General features: G+C 45.1%; 1 protein-coding gene across 5 annotated transcripts; it reads right to left on the bottom strand.

Annotated features, from left to right (window-relative positions):
* Positions 1 to 187: 187 nt before the first annotated feature.
* On the bottom strand, positions 188 to 27,216 carry MOBP (myelin associated oligodendrocyte basic protein). 5 transcript variants are annotated; one of them, XR_014000336.1, is made up of 7 exons: positions 26,620 to 26,831; positions 23,201 to 23,280; positions 16,459 to 16,668; positions 15,895 to 16,170; positions 10,508 to 10,715; positions 3,305 to 3,387; positions 291 to 3,187 (listed from the first exon to the last, which is right to left on the bottom strand). XR_014000336.1 is itself a non-coding variant. In XM_081159271.1 (5 exons), exons 4-5 carry the CDS (start codon positions 16,662 to 16,664, stop codon positions 15,891 to 15,893), a joined length of 486 nt encoding a protein of 161 aa, XP_081015397.1. In that variant the 5' UTR covers positions 16,665 to 16,668; positions 23,201 to 23,280; positions 26,620 to 26,679; positions 27,098 to 27,216; the 3' UTR covers positions 15,751 to 15,890. The 5 variants fall into 5 exon arrangements, 2 of the variants coding, with proteins under 2 accessions (XP_081015397.1, XP_081015396.1); XR_014000338.1 differs by having other exon boundaries at positions 292 to 3,187; positions 15,859 to 16,170; positions 26,620 to 26,694; XR_014000337.1 differs by lacking the exon at positions 15,895 to 16,170 and having other exon boundaries at positions 188 to 3,187; positions 26,620 to 26,749.
* Between the last annotated feature and the right edge of the window lie 213 nt (positions 27,217 to 27,429).

Raw genomic sequence — 27,429 nt, 5'->3', positions numbered from 1 at the left:
CCATCCACCCAGATCCTTCAGCTCCTGGTATGTGCAAGAGATGTGTCTGTCACTTCCCCGTGTGTCTTTATCTGCAGGAAGTATATTTTCTAAATCCACTGTGATAGGGCCACATTTTTATTCACTTCCGCTAAGCAGCTTCTGAGCCCCAATTTTTTGAAACTTAGATCTGTCTTTAGTTTTGTTTAAATGATATTTAATAGATTTCTCCCTCATTTGGTGCTTTCTATGGTACACAAGAGACAAAGATTACCATCTCACACAAACAAGTTCATATTGGAATTCCAGGTGAATGTTTCTTCAAAGTGATTTATTTAACTTCTTTAAACTTCTTTTTAAACTTCTTTCCCAGAAGTTCCTAAATGGAAATCCAATTATTCGGCTCTCAGAAAAGTGTTAGCTTTATCTTTGGGAAGAGAGTGAAAATGATCCACATTTACTAGTCTTACCATTTCTCTTCATCTGCAAATGAGCAGGGGTCACTGCGAATATAAACCTGGACTTGCTCCTTGACCTAGGCTTCTATGTCTTTTTAGTTTCTCTGGAACTTGCTTTCTTCATTTATATGCCTCGGAGATGATTCCATAACAACAAACAAAGCTTTTATTCAGTTTTCCAATATTATATATATTATCCCACCCTATGAATTTCCAATAATTAATTTGACAAGTTTTATTAATGAAATTCAAGCCAAGAAATCTTTAAATCTGAAGGTAGTATGACATACCACTTCTCAAAGTTTCAAAAAAATCTGTCAGTTTTCTCCATTTGAACACTCCGGTTTGAATTTATTTTATTTTCCTTTCATATTTTTTCTTTCACTGGTGCCTTTTTATATTTATGGAACAGAACTTTTAATGGAAAACTGTAGTTTCACAGTGGCCCATAGAGTGACCTATGCTAACTCAAAAAGAATCGACTATGAACATCTCTTCCCAATTCTGCATTCAGTGACATCACATTCAGAGCTTGCTGTCAGCCACAGTGGAAATATTTACACCATGGAAATTGGCAAACACTATAAATCAGGACTCGTCACCCAGAGAGCCAGTTGTTAAACATTTACAGAACAACTCTGGGCACACACCTCAGTTTTCCCAAAAATGAGTCAAAATGTCAGAACATAACATCCAGAATTATCAGAGTAATATGCCAAACATTATGGTTGAGAGTGCCCACTCAAGAAGTCTACAAAGAATAGCTTTTGGAGCTTGATATAATTTCTGCAATAGTCACTGTATAATGCTCCCCAGAACTAACCCTTAAAAGAAAAAAAATACAATTAGATTGTAGTACATTTTCGTTATAATATCCAAGGCACATTACATTTAGTTATCTACCAGTTTCCAGAGGGTTTTATTTCCACAACAGAGAGAATTCAGTAATTTCTAGTTATTAACATTTGTGTGCTGACATCCAATTTTTTAACAGGAATTATTATATACTATGCTCTCTCCTCCCCAATTTTGTAGTGACTGTGTGCCTTCTAGATGCTATGGAGGACAGAACCTAGCAAGCCTGGGTATGGGGTCTGGCTTTGCCAAAATCTAAAACGGACTGAAGAAATATTAAGTTTCCTATTGGGTCTAAGTGGGGCTGTCCCACTAATTTCTTCTTTCTAGTGGTCTGTCATGGCACCCCTGGTGTTAACCCAGGAATGTAATGGCCTCAGATAACTCATTATTGGAAAATGTTCATAATAGAGGTTCTCATTTTGTTGTTCATTTAGCACCTTAATTTAGGCAGGAGAACCATTTCTACCTGAAGGCTCTGTGGAGTTGAATTCCCCTGCCTTTTTATTGCTACTTCCACAGAGAATGATGGTCTCTCCCTGAATGAGGAAGCCAAACACTCAGGCTTCACCCTCCAGCTGCCTTGAGACAGAACTTGGCATGATTCCTCTCTCCAGGGTGGTGGGGGTTCTGAGCTTTATCTCATGTGAGTCTACTACGCTTCCTTCCTACTCTCTGTCACTTCTTACCCCAGTCCCACACCTTGAACAGGACTTCCTCTGGCATTGCCCCCATATTCTTGCCCCTTAAACTTGGCTGGACCTGGCTGTGCTCACTCAAGGGCACCGAGCCATGCCTTGGTAGAGCTTCAGGCATCTGCCAGTGCTTGGCTGCCCCGGCTCCCAGCAGAAGACTGCTCTGGATGCCCCCTTTTGCTCTACCTAACATCCCTCCACATTCTACAACATTCTATTATCTTCTACTGTGTTTTTCTACTTATTACTAAAGGAAGGTTGGGAGGGAGGGAGTATTCTAATTATTCCCCCTTTTCCCCATGTCAGAAACCCGCAGGAGTTACAATATAATCCAGATCTAAAATTGACTCAGGACAGATGTGTTTGTTTTCTAAGACTTGGAACCTTGGAGAGACCCTGGGTTTATCATTAGTCACCCACTTCTCTCTCCAAAAACATTTGTGTCTGGCTAATATTGTTGACCATTTCTACATAGCTTTTAATTTCTATTATTTCTACAAACCAGGAATTATTTCAAATCCTTTTTTTGATTTCCAAGAGGATAGGTATTTCTTGGATAACCCTTTACTTTGTTGTCATTTTTTAAATTGCACTGCATTGTACAGAAAGTGTGAGATCTTATGGTTTCCACTTATTTGGAAATTATAGTATTGTGGGTTGTTCAAATTTTTGCATAGGGCTTCACATTGCACTTACCATCTACTACTTGCTTTTATACTTTTCATTTTGTTTTCCAAATTATCTATTTGGTATGGGCATATCTGATTCACTTGTTTTAACTACTGTTTAGGATTTTATTTATTTATACTATTATTGATTCACTCATTCTCTTATTGGTGGACATTTTGATTAATTTCTTCCTCTCTCTCTTTTTTCCCAATGGCAAACCATACTTCATTGAACACATTTATATGTATCTCCTTTTTCTATAAATGCACGTTTTCCCTAGGATGGGTGTTTAAAATCACATTTGCTTGATCATAGGTTATACAATATCCTGCTTTGCTAGTATCCACAGACTTTACCCGAAAGGTGTTGCAGTCATTTATAAATCCTCATTGGTAGCTTATGATAATTTTTCCCACATCCTTGCCAACACTTGAAAATTTTTAACTTTTGCCATTATAGTGGTTGTACAATATCTTTTTTTGCACATCCCTGAAGAAAGATATATATCTTCATATTGAAGAAACTTGAGTCCTAAGCAAAATAAATAAAGGTAAGTCCATACTTAGTAACATCATAGTTACATTTTAGAATAGCAAAGCCAAAGAAAAAAAATTTTAAACAACCAAAGGGAAAATACAATTTACTTACAATGGAAGGCAAGTAGAATGACGGCAGATTTCTCACTGGCAATTAAAGAGGTCAGGAAACAATGGGGTGACATCTTCAAAATGCTGTTGGGGGTAATAAAACCAGTCAAACTAGAATTCTATATCATCTTCTCAGTGCCTTTACCTGCAAATTCTCCACTGGCCTCCCCACCTTCTTCAGATATAGATACTGTCCCTTGACAAAAGGGGCAGGTGAGCATCTGAAGCTGGGCAAATCCTAGGACTTCGTGCCTTCTGGTCACATGATTGGCAAGAGTAGGTACATAAACAAAGAAAGAGCTCTGGACACTCTCAGCCCTTTCATCTCCATGCTTTGAATATGCATTTTCTTTGTTTTGGCCCCTTACACCTGAGAGTCCAGAGAGGAAGCTTTTCAAGGAAGAAAGAAAAACTTTGGTGATCAATGCTACCAGCTCTTCCTTTGAACTCCAGTTATTCTATTATTAGGACCCCAAGAGCTCTCCACAAGGAAACTTACACCAGACAAAACAGAAGGTATCACATGAGACACTGGGTTCGAGAATTTGACTGAGAACTTTGGAGATTTGAGGCAATGCAAGTAACAGAAAATTAAAAATGTAGGTGAAAGCAAGTTCAGGAGGTAGGTTCCACAATGATACAACCATCCTAATGCAGGTGAACACGCCTGCAGGGCATAATGGCACCTTGGCACCAGGCCACTGGGGAAAGTGAAGAAAACCAGGATCGGAGAGACCTGGGGTCAGAATGCACCTGGCTGTGGGTCAGCAGCCCTATCAGGGGCCATTCATAGTCACCTGACAGTGAGAACCTAAATGAGTCCAAGTGGTGTTGGTTTGGGCAGAATCTGTTAGCACCTGGAACAAGATCTGGAGAAGGCAGGGAAGAAGGTATGAAGCCCAAAGCAATAAAAGTGTAGAAAGTTTGATAGAAGCTCTGCCACAAATCTGAAAACCAAGATCTTTTGTGAATTTAAGTTGTAAAAACACAGGTGAGTGAGGGAAAGAGATGGAAGGAGCTGAAAGAAGGGTGGCAGTTGGAGGGCACACAGGAGCCTGGAGTGAAGAGAAGGCTATGGTTTCCTTCTGTTCCTGCCCTCCCAGCACTACCTACTGAGATTAGTGAGCAAATCAGAAAGGATCTCACGTCTCAGAAGCTGTGGCTTAGAAAAATAATAGAGTTGACATTCTGAATAAATACATTATGCAGCTGAAAATGACTTGATCTTGATCTTTGCATCAGAGGAGAAAAACCTCAGGAAAGAAATGGACAGGATTATTTTAAAAATAAAATGTTAGTTGGCAGATTACCATAGTAAGAAGATGAAATGTCAGGGAAGGTAGATGGTAGCGAAATCCACATTACCAAGAGTTGAAGACAGCATCAGTAACATTCCAACCCCAATAATGAGGTGTCAGCAAGACTTCAGCTGGGGGAAAAAAGTTTGGAAAACGATTCCTTTTTTTCCTGTTTGCAACCAAACTCTGGTTGAAAATAAATGCAAAATCTTGCAGCTGGCAGCAGAGATTCTTAACGATCTCCATCAGTAGAAAACTAAGACTGTTCAAGCGCCTGACTCAGAAAGCTTACAAGGCAGAAGAGAAAGAACAGAAGCTGTTGGCTGCAGGAGGGATGCTCACGAAGGGTGGATTATAGTGAAAACTGATTATGTGAAACTCTGTTGGATCACCATGCTGAAAAACAAACAAAGCCCAGGACACCAGGCTTTTTTCCTTTTGATGCACCAAGACTTCTTCCTATAGAGAAGAGATGCTGCCTTCCTGAGACAGAAGTTGCAGGTAGCAAGCCCAAAGTTTGTTGTACTCCAGAGATCTCAGAAATAAACCCAAATCCAGGAAGGTCTACTAAATAACTCTCAACAATAAGGGGTTGTTCTGGAAGCCAGATTGGCTCCCATGGGACACTCTGGTGAGTGCAGGGACACTGTACTCCCCACGGTACATTTCACATTTCTTTGCTATGGAAGAGGCATGCCCAGAAGTGAATTAGTTGTGAGTGCGCTTGCACATGGGTACAGAGACATATGAGGTGTCAGGAAAAACCTTACCCTCTAATCTGCATGCAAACATGATTTAATTAATGAAAATTAATTATTGGGTCCCATACCCTCTGATGACAGATTACCCAACCCTCCTTGATGGCTGGCAGATACAAGAGGGATATCTCCATTTCATCATTAATCAAATAGATTTGTCTGGAGGTTAACATAGGGCTGTTCATGGACCACTACCTGGGCCAAGGGACTTTTTCAGTATCTGATAAAAATATCTGCCTCTAATATTGGCCCTTGTATGGTGTCATTAATAAAGAGTGGGCCCAAAAGCTTGCACCTTCTGCAGCAAGGGCTGGTTTGGCTAATGCTGATGCAAGCACCTTCCTATTTTATTATGAATACCTGTCATTAACTCACCCCGGAAAAGACTCCCACTGCTATCAGCCACATTCTCAAACGTGGACCCAGACACCTTCACCCTTTCTTCCTGGTGAGCTTACATCTCCTATCTAAAGGAACCTTTGGAAACTTAGACCCTCTTGCCATAAGACAGTACCTTCTTTCTGGACCCTAATGAGTTGAGATTATCTATCTTTCTCTCTACAAATTACTTCCATTGTTTGGGGTCTAGAGAGAAGGCCACCAGCCTCTCCAGGTGCCAACCTTGGGTCCCACAGGCATCCGGCCTCAAGTTATAAGAAACTGTGCGGACAGTTTATGTGCTTCAAAATCCAATGTGAATGTTACTTTTGTAATTAGATTTAACTTTTTTAGAACTTAGTTTCATTGTTGAGATCTTTTTTGAGCGAAATGATTCAAATCTACTAGATATTTGATTTGCTATGAAGGATACCACTTAAGCTGTAGTCGCCCATTTTCTCCACTTTCCTCAAACCTATTTTATGCATTATTAATGCAGTTTATATAGTTAATGTAGTATGTACAATAGAAATGGATTTTTAGTACCATGTTGAGTGTAATACTTTTACATAAATTTGTTTAAAAGTAAAAGTAGAAATATAATTATCAGGAATGTTTGTTAATCTATGCTTTTTTGCTCAGCCATACTTTGGATAAATGTAGCCAGTTAATCAAAAGTCAAAACACTCAACTTTACGGTAGGTGAACTGTTTTCTAAGAGGAAATAAGTAGTCACTGGAGTACCAGTCAACTACACCCAGACCTGTGAGGTAATGCCAAATAGTATGCTCTCCAATTCAATAAATCATTCAGAAAATCACTAACATAAGTATTTGCTTTCAGTCATGAAAGTGGAGATGGTCAGATTTTTTTACCCCAGTGGAACCATTTATCTGTATAAAATTAGAAATCAACATAGACCCAAAAACTGCCTTAGACGATGTGGAGGTGTGGCCACACACCAAAATTCAAGGGCTCCACCAGCTCAGATTGCAAACTTCTAGGTGGCAGCATTATGGCAGCAAGGTCAAGGTCACGGTTTCAATGGCCATGAGGGCCATGAACAACCTCTCCCATTTGCAAATGCAAAACACTCTATGGTATAGGATGTACACATAATTTATGCTTAATTTAAAAAGCAGCTACTTTTATCACTATTCTTACCCAATATTCCTGCCAGTGCGTACCTGTCGTACAAATAAGAAGAGTATGAAAACTCTGTCCCAATCACAACCATACACCCTACTGTTGGGTTGACGATCATCTTTGTCCATTAAGAACACTTCATTTCATTTAAGCAGAGGTAATAAGTACCTGTTAATGGTGTTATTAATGGGACTGAGACATGTGCTATGGAGTTGGGCAAGAAGCCCTCCGAGGACCCTTCCAGGCGTGAGTTTCCCCATTTTTCCGATTGTGAGGACAGCAGCCCAGATGACATTCAGAGCTCAGTGTCTCAGCACAGCCCGGCTCACTGGGAGCTATCAGGAATGTTGTGCTTCCCATGGTGAAAGCTTTATTCCTCGGGGAGATTAGACTCCGACTTTCTTTGTTCAACTAGATAGTCTTCCATCTGAGACCATATGGGCTTCAAGTTAGATTGGGGATCTGCATCTAACTATGAAGTTGTAGGCAAGGGCTTAGGGGCAAAATATTGCCTTGAAATGTAAATGAATTAATTAGCTAATTGATTAAATTCACCTGGGGACGGCTTTTTAAGATTTCAGCCCGGCCAACATGGCTCAGTGGTTGAGCATCGACCTAGGATCCAGGAGATCTTGGTTGGATTCCTGGTCAGGGCACATGCCCGGGGTTGCAGGCTCAATCCCCAGTGGGGGGCGTGCAGGAGGCAGCTGATCAATGACTCTCTCATCATTGATGTTTCTATCTCTCTCTCCCCCTCTCCCTTCCTCTCTCTGAAATCAGTAAATATATATTTAAAAAAAAAAAAAAGATTTCAAAGACCTGGGATGAAGCAACTTCCTCACCCTCTCCACCGCTCTCACCTCTGACCCCAACACCAGCACCCCCCCTCGTGAGCAGGCCACTTCCCCTCCCCCTCCAGGAGAAAATCAAAGCCACAGGTGGGAACTGACTCAAGCTCCTGCCACTGACTCTGCAAACCCACCTGAGTTACTCTCCCTTGCTTCTTCCATTTTTTTCCAATGAAAAGGGACCCCCCGCAATCCATGCCTAATCCCCTCACCTGTGCCCCAGACTCCGCCTTCCACATCCTCAGTCTGGACTCCATCAATTAGCCTCCTCCTCCTCAGGCCCCCCCAGGGCCTTCTTCCCAGCAGCACTCACCAGGCTTAGTGTCCCCTGAGTTCGTGGGAAGCTCCAGCTCTTGCCCTACCCTCCGCTTCCCTTCATGGTCAAGCCCAGCTGAGGGGGTTGCATCTACCTTCACGAACTCCTGTTCCTTACTTTCCGTTTGCTCCAAGCAGAGGGTGCCCTACAAAGTCACCAAAAGCTCCTTATTACTAAATACAATAGACACCTTTGACTCCTCAAAAGTCTCTAAATTTTTTTTTTTAATGTTCCTATAAAAAACAACAAACAAACATCCATTCAGTCAACGAGAATTTATTGAGTTCTTACTAGTGCTGGGAACTGAGCATGCAGCAGTAAATAGGTGTTGGCAATCCTGGAGGGGAAGGGAGCCAAGCAATAAACAAGTGAAAAAATCAACAAGATAATTCCAGAGGGTGGTAAGTGCTGTGAAGACAAACAAACTAGAGTGATAGGCTCGAGAGTAACCATGGCAACCACTCTGAGATGATATTTGAGCTGAAGGCACCAGTGCAAAGACCTTAGGCCAGAGAATCGCAGGCAGAATGAACAACAGAGCCCCAAGGTGGGCACAAGCACTGAGTAGACATGACAATATTTTGTTTACAAGTACAAAAGGAGAAATCGGAAAGAAGGCAAGAAAGTGTGGTCTTACTGGGTGGGGAAAGGGCTTCTGAGTTCCAAGCAGAGCGAATCAAGCCAGGAAGAACCATGAGCCTTTAACCCTTATGGTCTGGGGCCTGCTCCACATCCCCTCCAGCCCTAAGTAGGAAATTGTTGGAGGAGGTGGGGCGGGTGAGGGGAAGTATCTACTGCTTGCATCTTTTACCCTTCAATCCCGACAAACAAATCAGCCAAAAAACAAATCAGCCAAGCTTGAGCTTCAAATAAACTGGGATGGCGTCTGGAATGAACCCTGCTGGAACCTAAAGAGAGATCGATCCACTCCAACCCTCTCCTTCCATCCCCCAACTCTGAGCTGAGTAAGGAAAGTGGCCCAAGAGGGGCTCCTAAAAGGCTACTGCTTGGCATGCAATGGAACCCTAAGTCAAGGACAGGCCCAGAAGGGAGTGTATTAATTAGACTTCAGTTTTTTCTGGTGATCAGCTTAAGCGGTCAGGGTCCTCAGGGGGCATGGATCCAATGTGGGCTTGGAGGGACTCTCCAGTATTTGTGTGTGGGAGAAAAAATAAGAGCCCAAAGATGTTATCCCAAAGTCAAGTTCCCTAACCTAACACACACACACCAATCCGCAAGATGACCCGGGGATCCTCCATTTAACCTGTGAGCAAACTCCCTCCCTGCTGCATGGGTATGTGTGCAGGTGGAACCAGGGTAGTGTGTGTGTGGGGGGGTGTTAGTTCCTATGGCAGTGATACTGAGCCCAAAGTCCTTCCCAAGAGCCTAGGGCTACAGGTAGTGGGAGTAAAACAGAGCAGAGATGGGAAGTCAGTCCCCAGTCCCACTCCATTATGATTGGAATCAGCCCCCACACCCTCAAGTGGCATCCTACAGAGAGAGGGGTCTTGGACTGCTCAACCTCCCCCAGCTCACCCCTCCCACCCACTTAGCTCTCCTCTCCCAAGGCCACGTTCCTCCTCTTCTTCCTGATCCCAATATGGTATCAGAGGAAAATGTGGAGTCCGGCCAGGGAGAGCTTGGAGGGGCCAGGCCTCAGTCCTCCCAGGCACTGGGCACTGTGGCCTGGCAGCAGCAACTCTCTGAGCACACCTCTGGTCCTGCGAAAGCGCCCAGGGCCATCTGCCCGCTGAGTGAGTGAGGAGGTGGGGAAGCAATGCCTCCCGCTTCGTGGACGGCCCATTTTAGCAGCCCTGTTTCTAGGATTGAGGCCTGTAACCTGCCCAAAGCTACACAATTTGCAGAGCAATGAATTCCAGGGTTGAGACCATCCAAATGGGTTGGACAAGCTCAAAAGCAGTGCTTTAGAGGATTTGCTCTCACTCAGGCTGGGATCAGATGACATTTACCAACCCCTGTGTGAGGCTGGAGACAGGGGCCTGGGGAGTTGAGGCAGAGGGGGCTGCTTGTTCATGCCTTTTCTCCTAGCTTCTGACACGGTACCTTGGCCACATCTGACCTGTGGATTTAGACAACTCTGACCCTCCCTGGGGATATCTTTGCACCTTTGGATTATTTGAGAGCCTATTATCTTACTCAGAAAAGAACATGGATCTTCCCCAGAGCCAACTGTGCCTCTGACTGTGGGCTAGCACAGGGAACTCGTTACAAAGAAGAGGTCAAGGATCTAAACAGGATGCCAGGTATGGAAAGGAATAGAGGTTGGAGGACAATGGCACTTGAGCCATCCTGATCCAAAGACCCTGGGGCCCTGCGCACATCCTGGGGGAGAAAGGGCTGCAGATGAGGCCAAAAGAGCGCCACGTCCTGAGCTCTGGAGCCCGCGGGACACTGCTGGGACCCACCAACTGGAGCATAACACAGAGATGCCCCTCTCACCTCCAGGCAGGCTGCCCGGTGGCCCCCCTGCCGTGGAGACGTCGGGCATCAGCAGGTGTCCGCCTCTGCATCACACTCAAAACCAGAGAGCTGGCCCAAGGGCACGTGGGTCAGGAAGCAGCGAGTCCAGGAGCTGAGGCCATGCGTCCACCTGAAGCTCCTCTTTGGCTACTTCTTCCTGGGGGCGGGCTTGCTTCTCCTTCTCAGTCTGGTTCACAAAGGGAGACACAAACCCAGGACACTGGTAAGTGCTCTCAGTGACTGCGACTGAGTTTGTAGACCACCCTGGAGGTTGCTCGTCTTCTGGAAAGTCCTTAGACTCCCTCTCCATAATGTCTCAATTCTGGTAGTATCTGGCCAAAATAATATAATATTTTTTTCCTGGCCTGAACCTAGAAAAGATATTCTTTCAAAGTCCTTCTATTTTTATGTGCAATAATTACTGCTTTTCTATTTAATCACAACAGATAATTTTTAAACACAGAAAAACAAAAGAAATCAAAGTACCACCCCACTCTTAAGAAAACAACTAGTCACACTGCCCATAAACATAAAGATGTGAGTGTACACACATATTCATATAGAGCATATGCACTCACATTATAAAATCATGACTACGCTGACATGTTCCCATATTAATGGAAAGCAGACTATATTCAGGAAGGAAATAAACACCCAGGAAAGATATTATGAACATGTGGCCCCAGACAAGCATTGCGTGCAAGCTTTTCTCCATATTATATCAACTGCAACTTATTTAGACACAATCTCATTCCAATTCCTACCAGGATATATTGTAGAAATCAATAAACTGACACTAAAATGTGTGTGGAAAATAGAGAAACTTGAATAGCCAAAAACAATTTCAAAAATGAAGGACAATGTCAGGTAATTCCCACTAATTGATTTTAATACTTACTTTAAGGCTACAGTAATTAAGTGTTGTGTTGTTGAAAGGAAAAATGTATAAATTAACAAAACAAAATAGAAAGTCCAGAAATAAACTCACATGTTATGGTTAACAGATCTTTGACAAAATTGCAAAACTAATTCAATGGAGAATCTTTTCAACCAATGGTGCTGATACAATTGAAAATGAGTATAAAAAAAAAAAAAAATGAACCTCAACTCATGCCTCACACCATTTAGAAAAAATTAACTCAAAATGGATAATAATGTAAATGTAAAACCTAAATTTTAAAATTTCTAAGAGAAAACACAAAGAGAAAATCTTTGCGACCTTGGATTAGGCAAAGAATTCTTACATGCACTACAAAAAGCATAACCCATAAAAAATTATAAATTGGACTTTGTCAAAATTTGGAACTGGTTCAACATAAGGCACTAAGAAAAATGAGGAAGCAAGTCACAGGCTGGGAGACAGTCTCTGCAAAACAGATATTTGTAGCCAGATACATTTTATAAACTCTCAAAATACAATAAAAAGAAAATAACCCACTTTTTTAAATGGGCAAAAAATTGAGCACACACTTCACCAATAAATGTCTTTGGTGGAGATATACAAGCTCATTAAAAGATTCTCAACAGCCCTGCTGGGCGCGGCTCAGCGGTTGAACAATCCAGTAGATAACGGTTCGATTCCCGGTCAGGGCACATGTCTGGGTTGTGGCCTCGATCCCCAGCAGGGGGCATGCAGGAGGCAGCCGATCAATGACTCATCATTGATGTTTCTCTCTCTCTCTCCGTCTCCTTTCCTCTCTCTGAAATCAATATATATTAAAAAAAAATTTTCAACATCATTAGTCATTAGAAAAACGCAAAAGTAAAACTACAATGAGATATTATTACACACCTATTAGAATGCATAAAATTGTAAAAGCTGACAATACCAAGTGTTGACAAGAATGCATAGCGTCACACATTGCTGGTCAGAGTACAGAATGATACAACCACTTGGGAAACAATTTAGCATTTTCTTATGTTTAAATATACAACTGCCTTATGTCCTAGTCATACCAGTCCTTGTTATTTACTTAAGAGAAAAGAACACTTATGCTCATATAAATGTTTATTCATAATCACCCCAAACTGGAAAAACCCTAAATCTCCTTCAGCTGGTGAATGGAAAATTGTGATAGGTACATCCATGCAAAGGAATACTACTCAGCAATAAAACTGAAAAAACTACTTATTCGTGCAATCTCGAATGCATTATGCTAAGTGAAAGAAACCAGACTCAAAAGGATCCATACTACATGGTTCTATTCATACAACATTCTGGATAAGACAAAACTATAGGGACAGGAAAAGATCAGTGGTTTTCAGGAGCTTGGGGGCTGACTGCAAAGGAGAAGTATGAGAGAAATTTGAGGGCGATGAAAATATTCTGTCATGATTGTGGGGGTGGTTGTGTGCATAGAGCTATTTGCTGAAAAGGCTGAATTTTACTTCATGCAAATTGTATCTTAATATATCTGACATATGTGGGATATGTTTGTGTGCATGTGTGTGTGAGGAGGGGTGGTGTGTATTACACACACATGTACATGCAAGACCTTGGAGGAGACAGGAGTGGAGGAAGGAAGATCACAGGTGTGGTGACCTGCTCAGAAAAACATGCTTTGTCCTCTGAGGTGGAGGGGAAGGATTTAAAGACAGGTGTATATCCTGATAAACATGGGAGGGTTGGTGGGGCAGGCTAGTCTGGAGAGGGGCTGAGGCTCATCCCTTTGTGGTGGCACCGGCCCTTAAGGCTGTAAGGCTTTTTCCTAACCATGCTCAGCATCCATGGCCTCAGCAGTTGGGAAACTGCAGTAGTGCAGGTGAGTCATCAGCTTGATGAAGGATCAGGGATTTGTGAGATGAGGATAACAGGAAGATGGGAGACAATGGGATTAAGGCTATTAGAGAGAGACTAGTTAACCATGTGGTCTAGGTTAAGGACATTCGACCGGGGAGGAGCTGTCAGGCTGGGAGAACACGCACAGCTCATAGGACTGGAGGCCTCTCTGACTAACCCAGGCCTCTGCGCAGGTGCTGTGCTCTAGGGATCACCGTGGTATGCAGAGGCCTGCTCCTGAATGGGAAGGAATTTATGATTTATTGAGAGCGAGATTCAAGGGTTCACCAAAATTCACAAAAGCAGCCCCTAGCTTGTCAAGTATGTGTTTATATTGCATTGTTCTTGGGCAGTCCAGATAACTCCAAAAACAATATACAAATATGAATCTTCTTCTACAGTTACAAGGGAAAGTGTCTTTACTCTGTTACCAATGCAGCCGGCATGCAGTCATTCAGTTGGTTGTTTCCGAAACCCTCGAAGCCACATGCCGCCATGCCTAGCCCAGGACAGTGGGTGGTCAATAAAACACACCTGGCTTGCTTCAGTTTCAGACTCAAGACCAGAGACTTCTCTGTCTCCTAAAGACGAAAGGCTGTGGACAACTTGAAACCACCTTAGAACCTTTACCTTCTAACAATCAGTTATCTTTCCTTGACTTTGACTTTATCACATCTGTTGGAGACCAGGGAGTGGAGGAGAGGGATCGGGCAGGTGGGACCACTGAGCTCAGGGTTGTTCCTGGAGGGAACAGCAGCATCACCAAGGGAGGGGGCCCCTCATAAATACCATCTGAGAATCATTTCCCAGAGCCTCACTCAGTACCATACACATGGCCCTGATCAATAGATTGAACATACATGTAGAAATAAATTGGTCCTCCAGGCTTCTGGTGTGCCAGGTTCAATTTGGTACAAGATACACTGCAAAAAAATGAATCAAAGGAAGACACACAGCATTGCCCAAGTATGTGTGACTGGCCCCACATCAGTCACTCAGAGCCACAGTGGTTTTCAGGGAACCACAGATCCCCAGCTCTCAAAAGTGGGGCACAGAAGAGCCAAAAGCAGCTCAGCCCAGGAAACCCTTTAATGCTTTCGCTTTTAGAACCATAATGTGTCACTTCCACATTTCCTTACCACACATCACAGAATGTGGATCACTGATTTATGGAAGATGTAAGGTCAGTTTCTCAAAGTGTGGTCTGTGTACCACCGATGTCGCTATACGGGAAGGGGAGATTGCTTGTTGAAAATGCAGATTCCCCAGACCTCACCAGTGACCCAAGGAATCTGTGACATGCCCCCCAGCTGACTCTTCTGCACACTAACTCTGTAAACACCACGTGACATGCACACATGGTGCTGTGCTCTGCAGGTGCTGGGTATCTGAGTCGGTATGAGATTCTCCAATACAATTAGCACCCACTATTAACTTATAAAACAGGCTCATTTCCAAATATGAAAAGTACTAAAAGTTGGCCTGCCATGTGTGTGGGCAGGGAGTATATGGGACGTCTCTGTGGCTTCTGCTCAATTTTGCTGGGAACCAAAAATAGCTTTAAAAAATAAAAACTATTTTTTTAAAAACTTGACCTGCCTAAGATGAGGGGAACGAAATGTGCCTCTCTGGCTCACCTTTCCTCTCTACATGGGTCCCCCGCCTTTTACTCTCTACTCATCTCAGCCTAACCACCTCTGTGAGGCCTCGGTGAAGCAGAGCCCTGCTCCAGGTCCCAGAGCCCAAATACATACTGACTGCGACACTATGAGGACATTTACACCCTATACTGTGACCAGATATTCTCGTTTGGTCCTAGTGAATGACCAAAAAAAGTACTGGCTTGTTGCCCAGCTGGCATGACTCAGCAGTTGAGCATCGACCTAAGATCCAGGAGATTGAGGTTCGATTCCCCGTCAGAGCACAGTCCCAGGTTAGGGCTTGATCCCCAGTTGGGGGCGTACAGGAGGCAGCAGATCAATGACTCTCTCATCGATGTTTCTCTCTCTCTCCCACTCCCTTCCTCTCTCCGAAATCAATAAAGATCTATTAAAAAGAGAAAAAAAAATACTGGCTTGTTCACTGCCATGCTCCTTCCTATGGCAGGCACAGTGTCTGGCACTCTTTAGGTGTGCAGTCGAGTTTGTTAGATGACCGAATGAGTGAGACTAACACTAGATGAAGTGTTTTGGGAGGGTGGATGGACAAAATGGCTGAGCCTCTGCTTTTACAGACACAGATATTCCCTAAAGTGACCACTCCTCTTTTCTCCAAGGCCTAGGAACCGAGATCCTCATTTATTATCTGTTACTACAGTCGATGGCTCTGAATTGATAAATCAACCACTTTCGGTCCTACTAGACAAAGGAAACCACGGAAACTGCCATCTCAAGTACTGTGCCAATGGCATGTATGAGGAAAGCAGAAGCCACACTAGGTATTTCAAACAGAGGGGATTTAATGCAGCGGATTGACGACACGAGTTTGGCGAGGCTGAAAGAGGGCCCTTAGATAACCCACATGTTAGCAAACACAGGAAGCAGCTACTAACCTTAGGGCTGGGGGAATAGGGAAGAGATGGTGTTACCAGAACCTAGAAGCTTTGATGGGGGACCCCCCACGGCTGGTGCCCGGCCCTCTGTGGGGGCTGCTGCGCGGCTGCTGCTTGGACTTCTGAGGGGGGCGCTGCTTGGCTGGTGGTGGTCGGGCCTCTGGGCGGGGTCGTGGCTGACGCTCTGACCTCGGAGGGGACCGTGGCTCGGGCCTCGGAGGGGACCGTGGCTTGGCTGGTGCTCTGACCACCGCGGGGGGTGCAGCTGGCTGGAGCTTGGGCCTCTGAGGGGACGTTGGACGGCGTCTGGTTCTGAGAGGGCCAAAAGAAGCTGGAGGCTGCAGCCATGGCTCTCTTCACTGCTTAAGGGATGCTGGCAGGAGCTGGAGACAGGGAGGCAGGCCCTGCTCCCCCTCCCCCCGTCCAGTCTCGCTCTAGCACCTTCCAGTGGCAGAACCTAGCAGGGAGCCGACTGTGCGGGGACTGGGAGCGAGCAGCTTGCTGAGCCCCAAGCCCAGCACCACACAGGCGAGCAGAAAGTGGGGCGGGGGTGCTCGGAGCGGAGACGCCGGCCAGCACCCAGCCGGGCGCGGCCCTCACCTGGTCCTCTGGCAGGCGCAGCAGATCCAGTCCTCTTCCTTCTTCTGGTAGAAGCAGCCACTCTTGCAGATGCTGTACTTCCGATCCACCGTCTCGCGCTTGGAGTTGAGGAAGGTGAACGGCGGGCAGCAACGTATGACGAAGTGCTCGGAAAACTTCTGGTTCTTGGAGAGCCGGGGACCCTCCTTACTCGCTCTCTGGCTCATCTCGCTGGAAACCGCCCGTGCGGGGCGGCGGGAGACACAAACGGCAAGTCAGGTGAGGCTTTCTGCTCGCGGGACGCGCTGCCCCGCGGCCCGGCTCTCACAGAACGAAACCCCACAACAGCCCGTTCCTGCCCAGCTACGGAAAACAACTAAATTAGGGGTTGGCTGATTTCTGTGTATTTTTTAATGTTTTCCGGAAATAGGGAAAAAACTCCTTTTCCCCTTATGTTCAGTGATCCGTTTTAGAAAAAGACATTACAAAGCCAAACATTACTGAGCACCTAGCGCATGGCGGTTGCCCCATATGCTTCACCTCGTTTTGTAACATGTGGCATTATCAACCAGCTAAGGAGGAGACAAGCTAAGAAACAGGGCCAAGTTCATAGTCTCCAAGAGGCAGGCAGAGGATTTGAAGCCGTCTGCATGACCCCGTTGACCAGGGCCAACACTATCTGTGCCCCCTGTGCTCAGCCCTCCTCCCAGGAGCAGGGGGCCAGGTGCTGGGCCCAGGCTGGACTTTGGGGGACTGGAGATGGGCCCAGTGAAGGGATAAGTCTGCATAGATGTTCATGGGCCTATGTCTGAGGGTGAAAAAGACTGAAAGTCGAGGAAAGAGCTCGCTGAAGAAGGAAAGGGAGAGAATGGCGTTTGGAGACTACCTAGCAAGCAAGCTCACAGGGGGACTAGAATGTAAGCTCAGAGAGGGGTCCCCCACCTGGCCTTAGCAGGTTTTAAAATGTACGTTCACTTATGAAAATAAACAATTTTGGATGAATGGAAGTAATAAAAATTCCTAAGTTCTTATCCCATAGTTAACCGCCTGTAAAATATTTGCACATTTTTGAGCTTTACATATAAACATATACTTAATAAAAAGAAAGATCATACTTTATGAACTGTTTATATTTTTATACCTGGAAAATCATTATTTTAAAAGTTTTATAGATATAGACATGTTATTTCTACTATTCTCTTATAGTTTTAAATCTGTAATAAATTTTTAATTACTGCCCCCTTTATAGTTTATTTACATCTCTCATTTTTCTTGATTAATCTTGCCCAGAAGTCATCTACTTTATAACCTTTTCAAAAATAAGCCCTTGGTTCTCTTACTTGTCTTTGCTCATTTCCCCTAGTTGGTTCATTTCTGCCTGCATTTATTATTTCTTTTCTTCAGTTTTCCTTACATTTATGTTCTTGTTCTGTTGTTTCTCTGTTCCTGAGTCAAATGCTTCTCACATACGCATCTATGGCTGTAACTTATCCATTAAGTATAGCTTTAGCTGCATGGCACAGTATTAGCATAAATCATTTTCACTTCATTTTAAATATGGATGAGTTCTTCCCTGACACATCAGTTCTTTTTAAAAATCTGTTGTAAAATTTCCAAGTATATGAAGTTATTTTTGTTATACTGACTTCTAATGCATTCTGGGCAGAGAAAGTGGATGTGTGATCACTTCTGGCGTAAACTCTCTTCCTAACAAGCAGTGAGAGTCCAGTTCTCTAGCAGGGCTCTTCTTCACCTCTTCCAGTTCCTTCTCAAAGTGGACAAGTGTATACGGAACCTGAAGGTCCTCACAGCGCGGAGGGAAGTGGTGGCTGGTCTGGGTCGTGTCCTCTCCTGCTGGACTCTGCCATGGGGAGCCTCGTGTGGTCTCACCCTGGCATGAATGATGCATGTTACTGCCGACCAGGTGACCCCACCAAAGCCACTGGTCCCTACTCAGCAGCCTCCTATTCCGACCCAGCTGACCTCTCAGCTCCTCCACGTCCTCTCCAGGGAACTTGGGTTCCCACGCGTGCCATGCACTATATGTGGGCAATCAAGGGCCCTTTCTTGGGACCACTGGCCTAGGCAGCTCCTCAACCAAAGCTGTGCGCTCACTCGTGGGCCACACTGGATGCGGGCAGGCTTCCCCAAGGGCTTGCCATCTGTCCCCACTATTCCTGTTGAAGTGTGTCCGTACGACCTGCCACCCCTCACACACACACACAATTGTAAGGAAAAGATGGAAGCAACCGGAAATTGTAATTTTCATAGAGCAGGATGGTTTTGAGAACAAGGTAAAATGTCTAGCTTTTAAAACACTATTTTTTCGAAACATGAAGAATTAGCTTCAAGTGCTTAAAATATTTATAAATTTTGGATGAATTTCTGTAAGACCTTGTCTCCATCTCACAATGTAATATTTATTCTCTGAAAATCAAAGCCCTTGAGAGCAATAAAATCTGTTAACCTTTCCTCCTATGAGAGGAGACAGAAATAAAATATAGTTTCAGTAATAATGCGTGAATACAGATGAAAATAGTAAATGGAATTTTACTTGCTGGTAGGGATAGAGGGGCAGGTGGGGTAAGTGATAGGAAAATCCCAAACTTAACTTTGCATATTTCCCAGAATCGAGGGATGGTCTTTCAGGAAATTGCCAGAACAGAAAAAGGGAAGCATTCATAATTCTATTCATTTCCTAAAACCAGACTAGCTGATTAAAGGCAAGACTATGGGCAAGGGAATCCTAGCCTTTTTATAAAAATACAATGTAAGCAGTAAGGCTTTGATTTTATTTCATTACTCATGTTCTTATACTTCATGAATCATGGAAATATTAGGCAGCTACGCGAAGAACGACTGAATATTAGGCAGCCATTTTAAAAAGTGCTTATGAAGAGATTGTACTAACATAAGAAAATATTTCTGTGATATCAAGTGAAGGCAGCAGGAAGCTGGACTGTCTCTTGTACGGCATCATCCCAGGTAGCCAGCCACCCCAGCTCAGCCAGCTGAGAGTCGGAGGGACAGGCCACATAAGAGGGCTCACAGCTTCCCCAGGTCCCCTCAGACCCCTCCAGAGGGAGCCCTCTCAGCAGGGGTCTGGGACAGGAGCCAGGGTGGCCCGGGCGGGAGAGAGACACACACTCAGACCCTGCCTTGAGTGGATGAGAAGCTGATATCCTGGAGACTTCCAGCAATCAATCTCAGGGCTAATTTTCAGACTGGCGAGGACTCTCTGAACTGCTGGTGGGAGCTATTAAGACGGTTTGTGACCACAGTGGACCCCACTGATAGAGGAGTGGACCCCAGGTGACATACGCAAAAGATATACACAGAAAAAGATGGAAGGTAAATACAGCCAAATAAAACAGTAACACTCAGCCATTCATTCAAATACCTACTATGTGCCAGTGGTGAGCGAGACAGAGAAGGTGCCTGAACTCACGGAGCTTAGGGTACAGTGAAGGGGACTCTGACAGATCATGCCAGCTGAAGTGTGATTAGGCTCCTGGGCGCTGGGAGAGAGTGTGACGGTGGCATACATTTAGATTTCGGAGGGGCTGGGGCAGGATTCCTGAAGAAGAAACAAACCCAACTATACAAGAGAACTGGACACACGATAGGGATGTTAGTACAAACCAGTGGGGAGGAGGTGGATTTGTCTACAAATGATGTTGCTACAATTACCTTTCCAGATGATATCATTGCCTACCTCAAAATTAAAAACTACTGTACATCCAAAGACCCATAAGCATGGTCAAAAAAGTTAGCAACACTGGGAGAATACGACACATGGAACATGAAAGAATGACTATCCAGAAGCTTCCAAGAACTCCCACAAACCAGTAAGAAAGAGACAACCCGACAGAAAATTAGGCAAATGGTGTGAACAGGGAAGCCTACAGAAGAGGGAGCAGTGGACGACCCATAAGCATGTGAAAACCCATTCAAACTCATCAATCAGAAAGACACAAATGAAAAGTCAGGTAATCATCCCGCAGGAACAGCAGCTTGGCGACAGTTAGACAGCCGAGCGTGAAATGAGCTGAGGATGCAGCGCGGCAAATGGGACGGGTCACGCACGCCGGGGGCTCTAACAGGAGGCCTGGAGCAAGCCCGTGGCGCGCAGTCAGGCTGCGGGCGAGCGGGGCAGGAGCGCGCGCCCGAGGACACGTCCTAGAGGACACGTCCTAGAGGCCCCGCGCACCTGCAGGGGGGCGGCCGGGGCCCTAGGACACGTCCTAGAGGACACGTCCTAGAGGCCCCACGCACCTGCAGGGGGGCGGCCGGGGCCCGAGGACACGTCCTAGAGGACACGTCCTAGAGGCCCCGCGCACCTGCAGGGGGGCGGCCGGGAACAGAGGACACGTCCTAGAGGACACGTCCTAGAGGCCCCGCGCACCTGCAGGGGGGCGGCCGGGGCCCGAGGACACGTCCTAGAGGCCCCGCGCACCTGCAGGGGGGCGGCCGGGGCCTGAGGACACGTCCTAGAGGCCCTGCGCACCTGCAGGGGGCGGCTGCGGCGTGGGCTGCAGCGCCCTGGAAACAATCAGAGGTCACGAAGCACACGGGTGTCCTTAGAGGAAGGACAACGGGGTAAACTCAGTGGGATTCCGTGCGGCGGTTTAAAAGAATCAACCAGCTCTCTCCACGTGGACCGGAATCCTCTCAAAAACATACTTCTGAATGAAAAACACGGAGGAAATGAACAGAAGAGAAATAGAGACCGCGTGGGTGCATCCGATAATACCTATCTCATCCCTGAGAACTCCACTGCGCACTCTCATCGCTTACTGTCCGTCCCCTCCTGCGAGCAGCAGCTCCCCTCTGCCCCGGCGCCCAGCGCCCGTCAGCCAGGGCGCGGGCCGGCTGCAGGTGCGCACGGGACATAATGCAATTAATGAATAAGGGTATAAGGATAAGGTCTGTTTTGGTCTGTTTTCTGAACTCACCACTATAAAGCTGTTTTGCCCCACCCTGTGTGTCGGCATGTCACCGTGTGTTGGTGTGTGTCACCATGTGTTAGTGTGTCAGTGTGTCGCCGTGTGTTGGAGTGTGTTGTGTGTCGCAGTGTGTCAGCATGTTGGTGTGTGTCGCTATGTGTCGCCGTGCGTGTGTGTGGGTGTGCCAGCATGTTGGTGTGTGTCAGCATGTTGGTGTGTGCCAGCATGTTGGTTTGTGTCAGCATGTTGGTGTGCGTCGCCATGTGTCGCCGCGCGTCGGCCGCGTCCTTCCCGCCGTTGCTTTTGCACCGGCAGTGCTTCCTTCCGCAGGGCACAGCAAGCTCCCCGTCCTGCCTACCCGCCGAGGCCCGGTCCGGAGCGCCAGGCGGTGCACCAGCATTTCACACAGGCGCGAACATCTGGGGGTAAACCTCTAGTGGCCAAAGACTCCTGCAACACTCCACTCAAATCAGACACCCCAAGGAGTCCATCGTTACCACCATTCCTAACCAATACAAAAATAAATAAAACAAAACCAAAAACTTAGAACTATGAGCCCCTATAAGCTACCAGAACTGAAAGGAAGCCCAATAGGACGTCTGGACCCACCATGCTGCAAAAGCGGGGCTGTATGTCCGGGACCCCAGCTTGAACTCTTTGAGAGAAGGGCTTCTGTCTGAAGCCCCGGGGTTCTGCCGTGCCCTCCACCATGATTGAATTGAGTGTCTTTAAAATCCCCAGGTGCTTCTGTTCCCTGGGGTGTTATGTAGGACTCAGGTGGCTTTTGTCGGATTCCCAGCACAGTTATTTTAAGCATTAAGGTTTTAACATAAAGTGGTCTCTCTGTAGAAAATATTATTTTTTCAAGGTGTGCTTAGTTTTATAATTATTTGCCTTTCTTAATGTTTGTGATTTAAAAAATAAGAATTGTTTCTTCTTCTCTATGAAAATGATGGGATTTTGAATGTACACATATGTGAGTACAACAAATCCTCTCTCGTAATTTTTCCCTGGAAAGAGGAGAAGGCGACCAGTCTTCCAGGTCTGCATTTGCTTATAGAAACACCCAAGTGTCAGGTGGCTACGGTCTTAGCAGGGGGCTTAGGGAGAGAACCTAGATTACCTGATGGGCTGGCTTATGGTTCCATGGCAGCTGGGAAGGTGGGACCTGCTACACCGCCTTGGTTCTACAAGGGCATCAGTCTCAGGGAGATGAAGAGACCAGGCCCAAGAAAAGCTAAAATAAGCACTGGATTGTTGACTACCCTTTTCATAAATTTTGTATCCAAGGCCACCATCTGAGTCACCCAATGGCAGTTATATTTGTAGACTTCCCTGTTGGATGATGAAGGGGAGGAGAGCTGTGGAAGCTAGAGGCGTAAATGGTTTCGAGAGTTGTAGTGGGCTGCTTAACAAAGCAAGATGAAAGAAAGGAAGGTCATGAATGAGACCCTGGATGCTTGCACTATTCGAATTAGAGAGGAGGTAGTGTCAAGTATCGGCAAGTTCCACAGTGTGACAATGGATGGATGAGGCAGTGTCTACTACATGGGTTTGACAAAGATGGACAAATGGTGACTTAGGTCATAGTGTCTCTGATGCACAGACATGCTTTTGTTTGTTTTTCCAAATTTCTACTCCCCAAACCTAGAATACTATGGAGCACCTGCAATGGTTTTAAAAACTGTTTAACTCTTATTAAAAGTTGATTGCTCTGTCTTTTGCCGATTCTGCATTCTGCTGAACTTTCTTAGCTAGTAACCACTGTACAATCATCTAGATGCAGGTCCCAAAGAGTATGAGAGGTTCGTTTGTACCTGTACTTTCATCCGTACACATCTGGTGATAAGGTCTCTGTTATGAGCTTGTCTTGGTAGCATTTGCTTCTTTATTCCCCCTAAAAGTGAAGCAGCAGAATGTGTTCTGGTTAATGTTTTGGTTATATAGGTTGTAGTTAATTCAAGTGTGTTCTACACAGAGCTTCACTCTCACGGTTTATATCAGATGTCCTGACTTTTAAATGCTATTGCTCCAGAGAAAATGCTGCTCTCCTTTCCCTATGCTCATTCATTCCACATGTGGACACTGACTATAGATTAACAGTATTTTTTAATTTCCTGTATTCTTGATGCTCTAACATCTGGGGTCTTGCTGATCCTGGAGACTGCCCCTCCCAAGGCTAATTAATTCCTAGAAATGGCAAATGACTCCCGTGTGCCTCTTAAATGCAAACCAACCAATCCAGAGCCTAAATGCACCAACTACCTTTTTTATCAAGCTCTCACAGATTGAGCCAATGTTCCTCTATCCTAATCATTCCAGAGCCAAGTATCAGGTGACTTAGGACAGCCCTACATCCCAGAGCCTGAACTTGTTTAAACTCACCCATCCTGAACCTGCCTACCCTGTTTATCCTGCCTGGCTCATCAGTCCCTGCACAGCGACACAATCAAGTCTCTTGCCCATGCCTTCCTAGCTCCTCTGGCTCCTGGCGGACTCTAGTGCTTCTCCATCTGACCCTGCATGATCTGGCATGCCCTCTCCTCTTGGGAACTGTGAGCAACAAACTGTATTTTCTTCTTAACATTTTTTAAAGAGAGGGGGAGGAGGGAAGAGGGAGAGAGAGTTCAGAGAAGCATCAATGTGAAAAGGAAACATGGATCAGCTGCCCCCAGCATGCCCCCTACCAAGGATTGAGCCCACAGCCCGGGGAAGTGCCCTGACCCGGAATCCAACAGGCAAACTTTCAGTGCACAGGTGCACAGGACGGTGCCCAACAAACTGAGCCACACCAGCCATGGCAACAAACTATCTTTTCAATGGCAGTCTCCTGATCTGCTGGCCTCACCATACCTAAACAAAATAAAAATCCTAGGTACATTTTAAACATATCGGTCCCTTAACCACCCAGAGCACAGCTAACACCAGGTTTTACCTAGTGCATTATAACAGAAGCACCAGAATCCAGAGTGGCCTTCACAGCCCATACGAGAGGTCACTCCTGGAGTCCATGCCGTGCAACCTAATCCTAGGTTAGCGGACTTCAGGTTGTGGAAGCAACTCAACTCCCATTCACAAAACCCTCCTGGCCTGCCAAGCCTTCCATGTCCTGACCCCCAATTCTTTCGAATGAGTGAGAGAAGGCCCTTGTTTTCCACTCCAGGATGACTCATCACAGGAACACATAATCCTTCAAGTAGAAAACACTTTCTCAAACTCCAGGTGATTTCTATGAACCAGGTAAGGTGATCATAACAGCTAATGCTACATTTTCTCAAAAGTTCAGTTCCTCAACATTAAATAGCACCATGTGCAGAACCCCGAAGTTCTAATTTTATATTTAGGAAAGGAATTATTTATCTACCTCATCCAGGAAACAGTCCTGTTAAAGACATGATACATTCACTTAACTACAAAGGTCATATAACAAAGTCATTTAGATTTATGATGACTTCAGAGTTTCCTCTGAGAAAAAAAAAAAGATGCTTTTTATTTGCATATCTAAAGAATCCATTTTAAGAGTAATAATAAAACTGCCAGCCACCTCCAAACAGAAGTTTTCCCATTTACAAGCAAACAAAATGAAAGTTCCTTCTACCAGGCACGCTGTCAACTTGCTACAGGTGACCAGCAAGCCTGCAGTGGCTGCTCAGGACAGCTCCTTATGGAACCATGTCTGTGTTCAGGAGATGGTTTTGCTTAGAAAGAAATAACCACATTTATGACACAAATACTCATATCCATAGAGTGGAAGACATGAATCCAACACACACAGAGTCTAGATTAAATACCTCACCATACACCTATCAAGTTCATGTATATGCCATTGTAATTACCGTTTATAAATAAAGGACAGTATTTACACACTTTCGGTGACTATTTGGGAATTATCAGCAAAGAGCCCTGGGCTTTTAACTTTTGTATTTTCTTCTAAGATGTTAGGTACTCATTTAAAATCCTGGTTACCATTAGATAAACAACACCCTGAATTAAAAGTATGGACAATCAGATTCAAGTGTGAGTTTGGATATGTATGATCAAAAATGCAAGCACAGTCCTTTCAAAACTGCATAGTCTGGACCAAATCATGAGAAAACATCAGACCAAACCCCAACTGAGGAGCATTTAACAAAATAACTCCTCAAAAACATGTCAAGGCATGAAAGAGACTGTCCTGGGTGCTGTTCAAAGTAGCACAGACTAAAGGACATGACCATCAAAGGGGACGGGTGCATGATCCTGGATTGATTTCTGGGATAACTGGTGAAATCCAGTTGTCTATAGATTAGATAATAACACGTTCTCCATGTTACTTATCTGATTTTGATCAAGTCTGTAATTTAATTTCAAACGGCTCAGGAAACCAAGAGAGAAAGGGTGCTAAAGCAAATGTAGTCAGGTGTCAGCGTGTAAGGAATCGACACATCTGGAATTCTTGCACTATCTGCGATTTTTCTGTAAATATGAAATAATTTTTAAAATCCACTCACCAGGGCGTTCTCCTGCTCTTCTAAATAAACATAAAATAGCATAGCTGCACATCTGACAATAGTGTTTTCTGCCTCACAGATTCACTCACAAAGCATTAAAAATTATTTTCCCCGTGTTCTTCCTAGAACTTTAGCCAAGTTCATGACTTTATTCCCCCGACACATAATCTTCTTTCCTTTTTCTATCAACCACAAAACTAAAAATAAAAAAATAAATCTGTGATTTCTGAAATTCTGTTCAAGACAAAGCATGAATGTCTTTCCATTTAAGGTTTCTAGAAAGCAAAAATTCTTCCAAGATTGCGGCTTTGTTGTTACATTAGTGTCCCCCACACATAAACCCAGCTAGAGGAAGGAAGGTGTTGTTCCTAGATAAGAAAAACTCGTTTTCAAATCATGATACTAAAAGGAGAGAGAGAAAAAGAAACCAATAGAGCTGTTGACCTAGCTCCAGGAACCAGGGGCTTTCGACTGGAATCTGAGTTAGGGTTCCGAGCCCTTTCCCAGGCTCAGACAACTTCCAGACATTTGCCAGAACATTCCAGAAGGACCCTCTGCGAACATCAGAATAACCCTGGTGTCCTCCATTCTTGTTTTCTCCATTCTTTTCGGTCCTACCGATTTTGGCGGCTGTCACAGCAGATCTCCCCTGGGATATGATGAAATGAACCATACGAAAGTGTACACTCGCCACTCACGAGAGACGAAGTACAACGTGAAGATGAAAACCAGCGGAACCCCCTTACCTTCAAGTGGCAGTTGTGTGAAACAGGTCCACGTCTGTACCAGGCCTGGGGAGGTTGAGGCTACTCAATGCACGCAGAATATATAGGGAGAGATTATATATCCCGGGTTTTCATTACACAAGGTGGGTGTAATGGGTTCTCAGCCAAGATTCACTTAAAAACAAAAGCTACACAAAGATGACAAAAAGGCCACACAAAGTTTGAACAAAAGGCTAAAGAAAGGCCAAACAAAAGCCAAAGAAAGTTTAAACAAAGCGTGAAACAAAGACAAAACAAAGGCCAAAGAAAGAAAAAAACAAAGACAGAAACAAAGGGCAAAAGAGAATCTAAACAAAAGCTAAGTTACAACCACATTACACACACACACACACACACTCACCCACAGGCACAAACCGTATCTACACTGCGTCCCCACCTTCATACATTCCAGTTTCCCACCTCACATCCCACATAATTAACACCCCAACAACCCCCTTACCAAGGCTCTCTCCACACCACCTCTACCCTACATCAAACCACATGCCCGGCCAACCACACCCCAGCAAACCACACACGGTTCTGCCGGTGCGGCACCCGCCGCAGCAACCACCCCACCCCACCCCACCCCACCCCACCCCACCCCACCATACCGCACCACATGCCACAAGCCAAACCCACAGGCCAAGAACAGAGTTGGAGTCACACCGACCAATTGCTGCCTTTGGGATCCTTTCCATACTCCACGCAAAGACCCATCCTCCCTCACGCTCCATACACACGCTCACACACGCACACGCCCAAGACCAGCCTCCACGCACACGTGCCCTCACG

Source organism: Miniopterus schreibersii, assembly GCF_964146895.1.
Source record: "Miniopterus schreibersii genome assembly, chromosome: 15".
Classification (NCBI taxonomy): domain Eukaryota; kingdom Metazoa; phylum Chordata; class Mammalia; order Chiroptera; family Miniopteridae; genus Miniopterus; species Miniopterus schreibersii.
The sequence above is the reverse complement of the archived record's forward strand: the minus strand, read 5'-3'. Positions and strand labels throughout refer to the sequence as shown.

What these genes read in the sequence shown, in the direction of transcription:
- MOBP (XM_081159271.1), bottom strand. Translation starts at nt 16,664, where the DNA reads ATGAGCCAGAGAGCGAGTAAGGAGGGTCCCCGGCTCTCCAAGAACCAG. An exon ending in TGCGCCTGCCAGAGGACCAG is followed by an intron (nt 16,171 to 16,458) that starts GTGAGGGCCGCG and finishes TGGCCCTCTCAG; the next exon opens with AACCAGACGCCGTCCAACGT.